The following is a 14,910-nucleotide window of genomic DNA, read 5'->3' on the forward strand; positions in this document are numbered from 1 at the left end:
ATTCTAGAGACCATCGACATTCCCTGGGTGAAATCTTCACACCTTTCCCTGCAGATCACATACAAATGTAGTAAATAATTCTGTGTTCCCTCTATCACTAATCGGTTGGACCCAGGTCTTCAGGAGCAGAAGAGCTGCTATAGCTACTTCAGTACAATAACAGGTACACTACTGTTCTAGCCTTCACACGTACACACCAGCCGCTCGTTGTCCTATAATTGCAGTGAGCTCGTTGTACGTGCCTGACTTCCGGTTTGTGTTTCCACACGGACCTTAAATAGTGTGACACTTGAGTGTGAGAGTTCTTCTTCCGGTTCCCAGGTCACAGTCTTCCTGCACTGCAGCTTTACGCCTTCCTTCCCTGTGTCAGTCAGCCTCTAGGTCATGGCTGCTTCCATGTACTGCCTGCGTACAGGTCAGTGGCCACCTCTGTAGCAGTAAGGCACATGTTATCACTGTGCAGAACAGCAGCTGCTCTCTACATAGAACCAATAGCTCCACCATGCATCGCTTTTATGTTTGTATTCTCATAGGAAACCTGCTCAAGGGGGCTGCTATTACTCACCCTCAGGCTTTAATCATCTGTGTTGCTGACTTGGTAAAGGCAGTGAGATTAGGATTGTTTTGTCCCAGGTCAGTGAGGCTGAATTCATGCAACCTTTGCTGTATCTAGCATGAGTTGACATGTGCTAATTGTACTTGAGTTGATGTGCATTCACTAAAGGTGTACCGAAATGTACATTTTGGTATTGAAAATTAGGATGCACTTGGCTGAAATGGGGAAAGTGTGTGTGTGTGTGTGTGTATTGCCTTTTTAATAATAATATCGTGAATGTCAAGTTATTGTAATCTTTGGCAGAAGAAAAGTTCAAGAGAAATGCATTTGTTTTAAATTCTATGTACTTCTTCACACTGGTCCGTTGTGCTTGCTAAATTTTTAAGGAGTTGTAGGGTTGTAAAGGTTCATGTTTTTTCACCTTGATGCTTCCTATGCATTAAGGTAAAAAAAATTGAGTTACAGCCCCCCCCCGTTTTTACTTACCTGAGCCCGTTCATCTGCTGTGCTCGCCCCCGATGTCCTCTTCTCCGCTTAGTCTAGCTGTTGATTGGCTAGAGTGGATGGGTTGATAGCAGCGCAGCCATTGGCTCGCGCTGCTGTCAATCACGTCCAATGACGTGGCGGGGCCAAGTGAAACGCTGAGCGGCTGTGGCCGCCAGGCTGTATCACGGGAGCACGCTCGCAAGAACTAACCCCCATGGGCGAGAGCTCCCATGAAGGGGCTTAGTTCTTGCAGGGAGGAGCAGAGACAGCAGCTGAGGGATCCCAGAAGACCAGGGTTGGGGCCACTCTGTGCAAAATGAGCTGCACAGTGGAGGCAAGTATAACATGGTAAGATATAAAAAAAAAAAATCTCTTAAAAAAAACGCACCTCCCTATTGCAAATGTAGCAAGAACGCATCAATAACGCACCTGTGTTATTTTTTTTTGAGACACACAATGTATTAAAAATACACCATAAGCACAGTAAAATCTTGGTAAAATTGTGTGCGTTTATGGCACCTTTTTATCTGCAATTTTTGGTCCATAGTTTAGTGGCTGAGTTTTCGGTGCATCTCTAGCATTGACATCCCTTTTTCGAACACATTACACTGCAGCATTGTGCTCTTTTTTTTTTTTTTTTTAATTATTGCATGTTTCATTGATTGGCAGGTGTTTTTGTTCACAGCAGGAGCCAGAATGAAAAACAAAATATTTGCCTTGTCATAATTTTCCTTTCCTGATGCCTATCCATGGCAGCATACATATGGTTGGTAGCTCCGGCCACATCCATGCCATATGTGTATGTAAGCTGCCTTTGAGCCACCAGGAAAATACATAATTTTTTCTGTGTGTGTGGCACATCTTTATCTCTCCTCAACCATTTGTTTAACCAGGCATTAGCTGCTGGACAGACCTATATAAGTTCTCAGATGCAAAGCTGTGATTTATGGTGCAAACAAATAGGGTGTGTCAAGCAGGGGATACTGCCAGGCACCATGTCCCATATTAATGGGAATATGCTGCAACTTTGTCAAGGGATGTGATAGAGGGATTTCAGTCTAAAAATTTCTCTTCAAACAGGCATGGGAGAGGTAGCATGTTACCTCCTTATGGCCCTTTTTACACAGGCAATCAAATTGGGTCCCCCCCACCCCCCCCCCCCCCCCCCCCCTGTCAGCTTTTTAGCCAGACCTGATGGGACCATCCAGTCTCTTCTATGGGGCCATCTAATCTGATCCTGTTCATATAACATTAAAGCTTCTGTTAATTTTTTTTTAAGAAAAAAAAAATATATAGACTTCCTATCCTCAATCTTCCTCTTCTCGGGTCACTAATGGTGCGCTTGGCTCCCCCCTTCGGCGACTGTCCCCATAGAAAGTCACCTTCATGCAGGCTTGTGCTGTCCTGTCTGCATTCGTTGACTTGGCTCCGCCCCCCCCCCCCCACTCCCTCATCACAGCATTTCATAAGCAGCAGCCAATGATGCCCAATGAGGAGGGAGACAGTCAAGACCTGCTGCGTTTGTGCACATCGCTGGCTCGGGTAACTATAAGGAGGGGGATAGAGGGATCCTGCAATACAGAAGATCATTAAAGTGGAGTTCCTTTCCAAAAGTGGAACCTCTTCTTTAAGCACTCCTCACCCCCCTTACATGCCACATTTGAATTTTTTTTTGGGGGGGGGGGGGTGCTTGATTTTAAATGTGGGACTTCCTGTCTTGCTCTCCCCCTAGCTGGCCCCTCCCTCTCAGCAATCTAATGGGAAACGTGACAGGTCCCAGAAGATTGCCTGTCCACTGGGAGAGCGCAACACGTGCAGTGCACGCCTGGCCATGAAGCTGCTGGGTGCCCACAGTTTCAATGGAGGTGCTGAAAAGAGGGGGAGAGGAGCGGGGCTCTATGCGGCTGCATTGCTGGACAGTGGAACAGGTAAGTGTCTGTTTATTAAAAGGCAGCCGCTAAACTTAGTGTAGCTGCTGACTAATAAACTAAAAAATTATAAATGCAAATTTTTTCCGCAGGTAAACTTTTTTTTTTTTTTTTTTTTAGTTAATGATTCTTCAGCTTACATTTTCAACAAACGCGCAAATCGCAGCAAAATCACGTGCGCAAAAATCTAACTGCACAGCAAAACACTGCAGAAACGCATCAAACGCAAACTGCATACGTGTGTACTGAGCCTTATGCTGGCCACATAATAATTTCAGACGAATATTAATACAAATGATCTTTGTACATTCGCTGAAAGAATGTTTGCAATTTTCACTTGCTTTTAACATCCAATTTTAAAATGAACGTAATTTCTGAATAAAAAACGCTTACAGTCTGAAAATTCCTTTGACCAAGAATTTTTCCACTTCTAATATCTAATGATATTTACCAGATTCACCCTCTAGCAGTATATACAGTATATCTAAACTGTTCTCAGAGTGGATTAGAGATTTTGCTCCCTAATCATTTAGTTGGTTATTTTTGTTTACCACTGCATATTTTTTTTTTTTTTTTACTTTACATATTAACTTAATTATACAACCCACTTTTTTTTTTTTTTTTTTTTAAAGGTAATTAATCAAAACCATAACCTGCCAACTAATCGATTATGAAAATAATCGTTAATTGCTGCCCTAATGTGAACGAACCCTTAAAGGGGTTGTAAAGGGTTTTTTTTTTTTATTTTTTTTTTTTTCTAAATGGGTTCCTTTAAGCTAGTGCATTGTTGGTTCACTAATCTTTTCCTTCCATTTCCCTTCTATATGTGTTTTTTTTTTTTTTTTTCCCCCCCCATTGTTTTCTTTGTCTGAATTTCTTACTTCCTGTTCCTCAGTAAGCTGTTCTGACTGACTTTCCACCGCTCGGATGATGGTGGAAAGCTTACTTAGGAGAAACAAGAAGTGAGAAATTCAGACAAAGGGGGGGGAAAAAAAACATTTAAAAGGGAAATGGAAGGAAAAGGCAAGTGAACCAGCAATGCACTAGCTTAAAGTGGTTGTAAACCCAAAAATTTTACTTTACATTTAAATACGTCTCCTAATCTCCTTAATCACATGCAGTGTGTTATTTTTGCCTACCTGCATTGTTTCCCTATAAATCGCTGTATTCCCGAGTGATGACGTAGACATGCGCAGGCGCCGTATCATTGTTAAATCCCGCAAGCCGAGACCCGTCCGGATACATTCTCTGTTTATGTCGGGGCTGCGTCATTTCCTGTTGACGTCAGCCCCGACATCCCGCGATGGTTAGGCAGCTATCTTCACCCCCAAGAGGATCATGGTTACCATGTGACTCCAACGTCACACGGCTAAAGGAGACAGACGGCGCGATTATCAAATAAGGAGAACTAAAGGGAAGTGCCAGATAAACACGCACGGGAAACTGTGGGCGGAAGTAGAAAGGGAACTAAACATTCAAGACCACAACTAACACAGCGCGGATATAACAGCAGAAATGATTTTACACGATCATCTCTAAAACAGTGAGTAAAAGATTGTAGTTCAAACCATAGCGCTCGATCGTTTTAGAACTGTTTGATATTCAAAACCATATGCATGGTTAAATTAGAACCGGAGGGTATACAACCGCTTTAAAGGAACCAATTTAGAAAACAAACCTTTACAACCCCTTTAATGCTTGTTTTATCCAGGAAAAGCAAATTTATATGCTCAGTGAATCCTGCGTTGTGCTTTTCCTTCTTGCTGGACAATACTGTCCTGTGCCGCCTTCTTAATTTTCTTCATCATTGGGAGCCAGCTATGTCTTCCTGGTTCTTGCAGCTGGCTCCCTGATGTGGCATAAGATGAATGAAGGTGCTGTTTGATGTACTCATTACCTGTCAGATGTACCAGACACCTTTTTAATTTTAACATATGATTGGCAGCGGAAATATTCTGCTGCCTTTACGTAAAGTCATATTATATGTAAATGGATTTTATCATATGTTCTGCATACAGAAACCTTCATTGGTATAGTATTGTCTTTGTCTTTTAGTCGTCCATGGCTGTCGCAGGCATTTTGTGAAGCCACCAGGATTTGGCATCCCATCTACATATTCTAAAACAAACTGGGGAGCTTTAAGATTCTATGTAATACCACCAGGTGTTAAAAGGTAAGTATTCAGAATTTATATTTTTGGGTGTAAGTTGTAAAGCATTTAAAGTGGAGGTTCACCCGAAAACTTAATTTTTAACATTAGATTGATGCTCTTTTTGTCAAGGGGCATACATTGCGTCACAATTTTCCGAAAGTAGCCAAACGTCGGTGCGCAGGCGCTGTATAGAGCCGCACCGACCGGCTTCTTGTGACGCGATGTATGCGACCGTCGGAAGCCTGTAAATCGCATAGGAACGCCCAGTCCCGAAGACCATACCCGGAAGCGGCGGAGAAGATCGCTCTCTAAAACGGTAAGTACTGCTTCGATTTAAAAAAAAATACCCGATTCCCCTTGACAAAAATGAGCATCAATCTAATGTTAAAAATTTTTTTTCGGGTAAACGCCCGCTTTAGGTGCACAAAGTGTTTAAAAGGGGAGTTTTGTTAAAATTATACTAAAGCCTTTATGGCTATCTAAGCACATTTGCTTGTATCACCCATTTTACACAGTCTGTTAATACTGATTGATATTTAGCTTGGTTCCCAATGTGCTTACCAGGGAGCCCTACATGGTATGGGAATATGTGTAGGTACTTTATTTACATGCCTGCCTGAGGGCTTAAAGTGCAGAAGTATGTTGGACACTGAAGATTCCTTATCCATCATAGATCTTCGGCACAGTTGGGGCTCCTCTCCTGCCAGACACATGACAGGGCTGGGGCTTGAGCAACCTGTCAGCATGCTCCAGCCCTATAATATGGGGGGGGGGCGCACATTATAGCTATGTAATTACTGACTTTAAGAACTATTGGGAACCACTGGAAGGACAAAACCTACTGCAAAAGTTTTATATGCACTCATTGCTGTTGGCATGATGGTTTTAAAGCCCTATTCTGGCCTAGTTTTTTGTTTGTCCTGCAGCGACTCGGGCTTCAATACACACCTTCAATCTTGCTTTGTCCTCTTCATTAATCTTTTTGCTACAGACTTTAGCTAACTTCTGGTTGAAAACAGAACATACTGTGGGTGCCGGGTGTCCTGGGTCAGTCTCCTAAAGGGACATTATCCAAGCACCCTACATTCACTGTGTAATAGTACATGGCTAGTGGTCCTCGATGTGAAATCATTGGCACTGCTGCATGCATAACTGGGGACCACCCAGCCTGAAGTAAAAGCAGTGAGGAAGAGGACACTGGCATCATGTGACTAGTCTGAAATTTTCTAGACAAGGTAAGTATAAAATACAGATTTGGGAGGAGGCTTGTAGCAGACCTCGTCCAGATTTGGCCTTTAAATGATCCCAAAGAAGCATTATAATGTAACATAACTAGAGGTCGACCGATATGGGTTTTTCTCTGGCCGATGCCGATGCCGATATTTAGAAATCGGGGCAGCCGATGGCCGATATATGAGGCCGATTTTTGCGGCCGATATTTTGGGCCGATTTTTGGATTGGGATGCATTGTGGAGGAGGATGGATGGTGCTGGGCGTGGGTGGGAGATGCGTTGTGGAGGGGGAAAGATGGTGCTGGCTGTGCGTGGGGGATGCATTGTGGAGGGGGATGGATGAATGGTGCTGGGTGTGGGTGGGGGATGTGTTGTGGAGGGGGATAGATGGATGGTGCTGGCGGTGGATGTGTTGTGAAGGGGGATGGATGGATGCAGCTGGCCGTGGGTGGGGGATGCATTGTGAAGGGGGATGGATGGATGCAGCTGGCCGTGGGTGGGGGATGTATTGTGAAGGGGGATGGATGGATGCAGCTGGCCGTGGGTGGGGGATGCATTGTGAAGGGGGATGGATGGATGCAGCTGGCCGTGGGTGGGGGATGTATTGTGAAGGGGGATGGATGGATGCAGCTGGCCGTGGGTGGGGGATGCATTGTGAAGGGGGATGGATGGATGCAGCTGGCCGTGGGTGGGGGATGTATTGTGAAGGGGGATGGATGGATGAAGCTGGCCGTGGGTGGGGGATGCATTGTGAAGGGGGATGGATGGATGCAGCTGGCCGTGGGTGGGGGATGCATTGTGAAGGGGGATGCATTGTGAAGGGGGATGGATGGATGCAGCTGGCCGTGGGTGGGGGATGCATTGTGAAGGGGGATGGATGGATGCAGCTGGCCGTGGGATGCATTGTGAAGGGGGATGGATGGAGCTGGCCGTGGGTGGGGGATGTATTGTGAAGGGGGATGGATGGATGCAGCTGGCCGTGGGATGCATTGTGAAGGGGGATGGATGGATGGAGCTGGCTGTGGGTGGGGGATGTATTGTGAAGGGGGATGGATGGATGCAGCTGGCCGTGGGTGGGGGATGTATTGTGAAGGGGGATGGATGGATGGATGAAGCTGGCCGTGGGTGGGGGATGTATTGTGAAGGGGGATGGATGGATGCAGCTGGCCGTGGGTGGGGGATGCATTGTGAAGGGGGATGGATGGATGGATGGAGCTGGCCGTGGGTGGGGGATGTATTGTGAAGGGGGATGGATGGATGCAGCTGGCCGTGGGTGGGGGATGCATTGTGAAGGGGGATGGATGGATGGATGGAGCTGGCCGTGGGTGGGGGATGCATTGTGAAGGGGGATGGATGGATGCAGCTGGCCGTGGGATGCATTGTGAAGGGGGATGGATGGAGCTGGCCGTGGGTGGGGGATGTATTGTGAAGGGGGATGGATGCAGCTGGCCGTGGGTGGGGGATGTATTGTGAAGGGGGATGGATGGAGCTGGCCGTGGGTGGGGGATGTATTGTGAAGGGGGATGGATGAAGCTGGCCGTGGGTGGGGGATTCATTGTGAAGGGGGATGGATGGATGCAGCTGGCCGTGGGTGGGGGATGTATTGTGAAGGGGGATGGATGGATGGATGGAGCTGGCCGTGGGTGGGGGATGCATTGTGAAGGGGGATGGATGGATGGAGCTGGCCGTGGGTGGGGGATGCATTGTGAAGGGGGATGGATGGATGGAGCTGGCCGTGGGTGGGGGATGCATTGTGAAGGGGGATGGATGGATGGAGCTGGCCGTGGGTGGGGGATGCATTGTGAAGGGGGATGGATGGATGGAGCTGGCCGTGGGTGGGAGATGCTTTGTAGAGGGGGGTGGATGGATGGAGCTGGCCGTGGGTGGGGATGGATATATATATATAAAATGAGTGTGTATACAGGAGAGGGGTGTGCTCTGACATGTACACACTGTTCCCTCCAGCACTGCCCATTGGATGACACCTGTGAGCTCCCACGTGAGTTGGAGTACAATCACTAGAGAGCCGAGGCACCTATCAGAGATGATAGGAATACTGTACATTACCCCAGTCTCCAGCAGCACGAGAAATGAATCCTTCAGCCACGCTGCTGGTAGCCTGCGCGCCGGCCCCGCCCCCCCTTACCTCGGCGGGCTGTAGCAGAAAGCAAACTTGTCACAAGCCTGAGCAGCTGCAGTAGTTGTCTGCGCGAAGAGATCACAAAAGCTTCCTGCATGCTGGGACGGTGGCGGGATTACTGAACATGGGCTCTAGGCTACGGCTGGAGCCCATGTTCAGTAATCCCGCCAACGTCCCAGCATGCAGGAAGCTTTTGTGATCTCTTCGCGCAGACAACTTGTACTGCAGCTGCTCGGGCTTGTGACAAGTTTGCTTTCTGCTACAGTACAGCCCGCCGAGGTAAGGGGGGGCGGGGCCGGCGCGCAGGCTACCAGCAGCGTGGCTGAAGGATTCATTTCTCGTGCTGCTGTAGGTGGAGCGGGGTTTTAGCGCGGCAGCCGAAAATCGGCCGATTTTTTTACAATAATCGGCCGATGCCGATTTCTTAAAAACGGCCAAATATCGGCCGATATATCGGCCGACCGATATATCGGTCGACCTCTAAACATAACATACAGTTTATAAATCCTTCGTAGTTTTTTTTTTTTTTTTTTTTTTTTTTTTTTGCATGAAGGCTTCACAAAATGTGATCCAATTTTGTTGCAAGTCATAGTAAAAAAATGGTATTTAACCACTTCAGCCCTGGACCATTTTGCTGGTCAATGACCGGGCCAAGCTTTGCGGTTCGGCACTGCGTCGCTTTAACTGACAATTGCGCGATGTGGCTCCCAAACCAAATTGGCGTTTTTTTTTCACAAATGGATCTTTCGGTGGTATTTGATCACCTCCTGCGGTTTTTATTTTTTGTGCTATAAACCAAAATAGATCGACAATTTTGAGAAAAATTTATATTTTTTGCTATAAACATCCTCCAAAAATATATAAAACAATTTTTTCCTCAGTTTAGGCCGATACGTATTCTTCTACATATTTTTCGTAAGGAAAAAAATCGCAATAAGCTTTTTTTGATTGGTTTGCGCAAAAGTTATGGCGTCTACAAAATAGGGGATAGTTTTATGGCATTTTTATTAAAAAAAACTTTTTACTAGTAATGGCTGCGATCTGCGTAATTTTTTTTTTATCGGTACTGCGACCTTATGGCGGACACTTTTGACACATTTTTACAGTAATCGATGCATTTTTGTAGCGAACGGTGCTATAGAAATGCATTTTTTTACTGTAAAAATGTCACTGGTAGGGAAGGGGTTGACACTAGGGGGCAATCGAGGGGTTAATTATGTTCCCTCATTGTGTTCTAACTGAAGGGGAGAGGGGGGTGGGACTAACTAGGGGAAATGACGGATCGCTGTTCATACATTGTATGAACATACGATCAGTCATTTCTCCCCCTGACAGGACCGGGAGCTGTGTGTTTACACACAGTTCCCGCTCTGTAATGAGCGCCCGGCGGTGATTGCGCCCGCCAGGCACTCGCATCGGCACCAGGGGGCGCGCACGCCCCTAGTGGCCACAATGCAAAATCACGTTATACTACGTAAAACTACAGTGGGCGGTCGGCAAGCGTTTAATAATGCAGCATTTTATATGATCAGGACTCGGATTTTCAAACTACTGCCCTCCAGCTGTTTCAGAACTACACGTCCCGTGAGGCATTGTAAAACTGACATTCAGACATTACTAGGCATGATAGAAGTTGTAGTTCCTGAACAACTGGAGGGACATAGATTGGAGACCCCTGGGCTCCTAAGTCATCAAGAATACTGAAGTAAAAAAGTACAGTGTGTGAACCTATTGGGTAAGTAGAGTCGGGTATATCAGCAGTCACATGTTCTAATCAGATTTTTTTTTTTTTTTTTTAAACAAACCAAGTGTTGATAAAGTTATTACCTTGGCAGTTTGATTCAATAGAACATAACGGCAGCTTTTTATTTTTTCTGGAGCACCCTGGGAGCCATGGAATGTGGGTCCCTTTTTTATAGTCAAAACTGACTTCAGCTAGGAAGTCAACACTATGGCCCGCTCCCTCCCACACATCAGCATTGATTGGTGAGACTAATCATAATTTTATCTTCTAGTTGAAGTCCATGTTCACTTTATAGCATGGCTTGTTTGTTGGGGCCTTCAGATTAACTGCAGCTACAAACTATTGCATCAGGGTTAAACAACAAAAAACTACTCCACGTCACCCCACCCCTGACCTTACCTACGCTATAGCCTATCACCAATATGCTTGCTTAACTCTGACTGCAGTGGTGACTTCCTCAATGTTTACAGCCTTGCACCTTAAAGTGTGTCTGGCAGTGGCTGTGCCTAGTTATTTGCTCCCCATAAACCTAAATGAGGCCATGCTCATCTCTGTTGTAGTATTACTGCCACATTCAAGCTTAAAGTGAGGCTCAGAAGAATTGTAGCGAAAGACTGGAAACATTGGAGGAGGCTGCCACTGTGAGGGAAAAGTTAAAGGATATGTAAAGCCAAAATATTTTTCAGGTAGAGTATGGAAGGTTTAGCACAGATGCCCAACCTTTTGAAGAGCAAGGGCCACTTAACCGACTTGGTAACCGGTTGCGGGCCACAATATGCGGAGCAGGTGAATGACAGGTCCATGTGCACTCTGCATATGCAGAGAGGACACGGACACAGCCCACTCTACCCTATAGGCCCTCCGATCCACCCAGATGGAAGGGGACGGACCGATTGCGTGTAAAGGGCTCAAGGCTGCTTTCACACTGATGCTCTGCAGTTTACCCACACTGCGGGTGAAGTGCACCTGTGGCTTTCCTGCAGGTTTGCTGCACATTGCCATAGACTTATATTATATCCTGCAGGTGTAGTGTACTTTCAAAGTGCACCAAACCTGCCGGTAATAACAAGTCTATGGCACAGTGCAGGTAATCTGCTGGTGCACTGTGCCTGTGGATCAGTTTGAAAGCAGTCCAGTAACCATTGCAGAACAGATATGCCCATATAAACAGTGTGATTTTAGTAATAAACGTACCTTTTAATAATCGTCTTCTATTCAGGTATTGCCGGCTGTTGCTGTAGCAGGCAGAGTGCATTTGGTATCCCTCTGCCTGTGACAGGAGCCGGCACTATACAGGAAGTATCAGCTTATGCTGCTCTGCAGCTGCTTGCTTCCCCTACCGCCGGCTTCATTCACAACACTGATGCTCTGGGATGGCAGGTCCGCCATCCCAGAGCAAGAGGTCTTTGGTAAAGTTGTTGTTCATGAGTATGATCAGAACACTTTGATTTTTAGTGCATCTGAAGTTAAGACGTTATTCCCTTTATCTCTAGACAATAGTAATCCCTGGAATTTTTTTTTTTTTTTCTCAACCCACAAGCAATGTTGGTGCAACAATCTCCCCCTCTGTGTGTTCTGACTTGGGGACCCCCCCCCCCAGAACACACTGATCAGATGCTGGCTTTCTAGTATGCATGTTTCACAGAAGCCAGTCATAAGACTGACTTCTGTAGAACCGACGGCTGTACACATGAGCCAACAGTTAGCCGGTTCCTGCCGAACTGACAGTTTTCAATCTGTTTTCTGAGCTTAAAGCCTCGTACACACAATCGGATTTTCCACAGACAAAGTGTCAGACTTTTGTCCGAAGGGAGTGTGCCTGGATTTTGTCTTAAAAACTGCACACAATGGTCGGCCAACAAACACTAACGTGGTTACCTACTACGTTGTTGAGCTCTTTAGCACCACCCTTTGGGCACCTTTTGCTAATGTGTTTGAGCATTGCTTCCAGGCAGACCATTGTCAATGGAAAATGTTAAAGCCTGCCATCCAACATCTGTCTGAAATCCGACAACAATTGTTCGATGGAGCGTACAAATGGTAGGATTTTCCACCAACAGGCTGTTGACATACAATTCCCATCACAACATCCGATTGTGTGTAAAAAGCTTTACTCTTCACTGAGTTTGGTTTTGAAGAAAAAAAAAATGCATGTTTGACTTGCTAGATTTGTGTCCCTTAACAGAATTGGGTATTGAAGGGCTCCCATGAGTGCTTTGGCTTCACATATTTCAGTGCTTTCAACTGTTTCCATTGTTTGCAGACCAGCCAAAAAGCTCAAAGAGGAAAAACCAAAAGTAATGATAACACAGGAGGAGATAGAAGAGAGAAGAAGAGACACAATCCAATTTAAGCCTTATGGTTTTACAGCCTGGAAACCTTCTGATGATGTTTATGTTGCTCGATACTATCCCAAGCAAGCTATCCGGCCAGAAATTGCAGTAGAGATGCTAAAAACTATCCAGAGGTTAGACTTTACCTGCCCAGAACAAGCATTGTATCTCCAGCTCAAACTGGACATGAAGCTAGAAAAAAAGGTAATTGCTGTGTGTTACTAATCTGACATTAAAACAGTTGCCAATTGCTGCATAGCAAAATGTGAAAAAAAGGGTTAGAAACTGCACTAAACCAAACAAATATGTAGAAAAGCAGCCAGCACACAAAGTAAAAGATATGTGGAACAATAGTGCAGCGCTAAAATATATTGCGCACAATAGTTGTAGTGACACTGGATCAAAAATGATATAAAAGTGCAGGCTTAATGTATGTGAAAGTCCATATAAAGACCATGTATCACAATAAATGTGGTGCTGGATCAATGAAACAATCATACAACCTGGTGTGTGAAATACTAGTCCATAAAGGTGATTTTTTTCAATCATTGACGTATACTGTTTAATATATAGTTGCCTGAAGGGATCACCAAGACATCACAAAGTAGATGTAGGTATAATGAGGTACTCTTACCAGAGGGTGTAAGTCTCATATGCTTGGTGGTCTCAGCAGACCTGATCACTTCATAAAGGATCTCCCCAGACGGTGGTGGTTATTCCAATCGGATGGGATGAGTGCCACAGGAGCTGGATGGATAAGACTTCCAATGCAGGATGTAGATGGAGAACTCCAACGGACTCACAGAGCAATGGAAAAAAGATGAAAGTGCTCCAAATAGTGCAGGTCAAAAATAAACTGACAGGTTTTAATTGCTGCATAGCACCTGAACAATATCAAGTTATGACTTTGGTTTAAAGGTCAGTACACACAAACCTATTTTAGAAGTAGATGGCCATGGGTGGAATCATTCAAACTGTATATAATGTAGACACGATCATTCACTAGGTACAACTACTGTATCTAGTACCCATATAGGTGCGCGTTTAGTCTTTTCTGCTGCCTACTGCATCTCCCATCTTTCTCCAACCACTAGGTTGCCACTGATGTAACTCCTGCTCAATTGTGGATTACCACTGATTCGACACCCAGATTTATTTTCAGCATCTTACAGATGCCCACAGAGGTGCCAAGAGTGTACTCTACATGTTCCCTAGGTGGTGTACATTAAGAAAAAAAAGACTGCTCTTGGACAGACAAGTTATACAAGGTCTCCACACCCTAGTAATTCTTATTTTTCCACTTTAAAAAGTAACTGGCTTATTTGTATTACACTGTGGCACTAAACATTTACTTATTTGAGTGAAAATGTTATCAATGTTTATAAAAGCCTGTACCAGTTTGTGTCTGTACATCAACAAACCCAAGTACAGTAGTGATTTGGATTTAATGGCACTTTAAACCCAAATCATTATAATCTGCCAATACACTTTCTTTGTTCATTCTCACTCATGCACTAGAGCAGGTGTCAAACACAAGGCCCTCCAGGCCATTTCATGTGGCCCTTGCACCTATCCTGCAGCTGCAGAAGAGCTCCAGACCCTGTACTTTCTGCTTTCAAGCAATGCATCCATCTTCCTAGCAGCAGCATAAGGTGGGGGGGGGGGGGTGTGGACTGTGTAAGTGAGGGTCTCAACTTCTGATTGTGGGGTGGCTCTTGACATTTATTGTAAGGGGAAGGGATGCGCTGGACATCTACTCTTGGATACAATTGGCCCTTTTGAGGGCAATCATAATGTTGATACGGCCCACAATGAAATTGAGTTTGACACCCCTGATCTAGAGCATTTGTTTTCTGGCCTACACCATGTTATAGCAAAAAATATTAAACATTTGCTTTGAAATATAGATTTGTTATAGGCTTTAAAACACTTCGTTGCCAATAATCCTTTATTTTGATTCTCTATTCTGAAAGCCTTTTTTTTTTTTATATGTGACCTGACAACAGCACTGTGCAGACAGATTCATAGGGGGTTATTTACTAAAGGCAAATCCACTTTGCACTACAAGTGCACTTGAAAGTGCAGTCGCTGTAGATCCAAGGGGGACATGCAAGGAAAACAGCATTTTACCTTGCACATGATTGGATGATAAAATCGGCAGAGCTTCCCTTCATTTCAGATCTACCCCTTTTTAGATTTAGAGTGACCACACTTCCAAGTGCACTTTGCACTTGTAGTGCAAAGTGGATTTGTCTTTGGTAAATAACCCCCATAGTCCAGACACCCTCTGCTGCTTAGAGCATACATCAAAAGGGTGCTAGAATCTCCTCCCTCAGCTT

General features: G+C 45.2%; 1 protein-coding gene across 1 annotated transcript in view; it reads left to right on the forward strand.

Annotated features, from left to right (window-relative positions):
* Positions 1-291: 291 nt before the first annotated feature.
* The window catches only part of MRPL1 (mitochondrial ribosomal protein L1), a 41,690-nt gene continuing 27,071 nt past the window's right edge, over positions 292-14,910 (forward strand). The window contains exons 1-3 of the mRNA XM_040324211.1: positions 292-415; positions 5,026-5,143; positions 12,502-12,775. Of these exons, the coding sequence (XP_040180145.1) occupies positions 385-415; positions 5,026-5,143; positions 12,502-12,775 (423 nt within the window). The 5' untranslated portion in view covers positions 292-384. The remainder of the gene's footprint in view (positions 416-5,025; positions 5,144-12,501; positions 12,776-14,910) is intronic.

The sequence above is a fragment of the Rana temporaria genome, chromosome 1 (assembly GCF_905171775.1).
Source record: "Rana temporaria chromosome 1, aRanTem1.1, whole genome shotgun sequence".
In the NCBI taxonomy this organism is placed as follows: domain Eukaryota; kingdom Metazoa; phylum Chordata; class Amphibia; order Anura; family Ranidae; genus Rana; species Rana temporaria.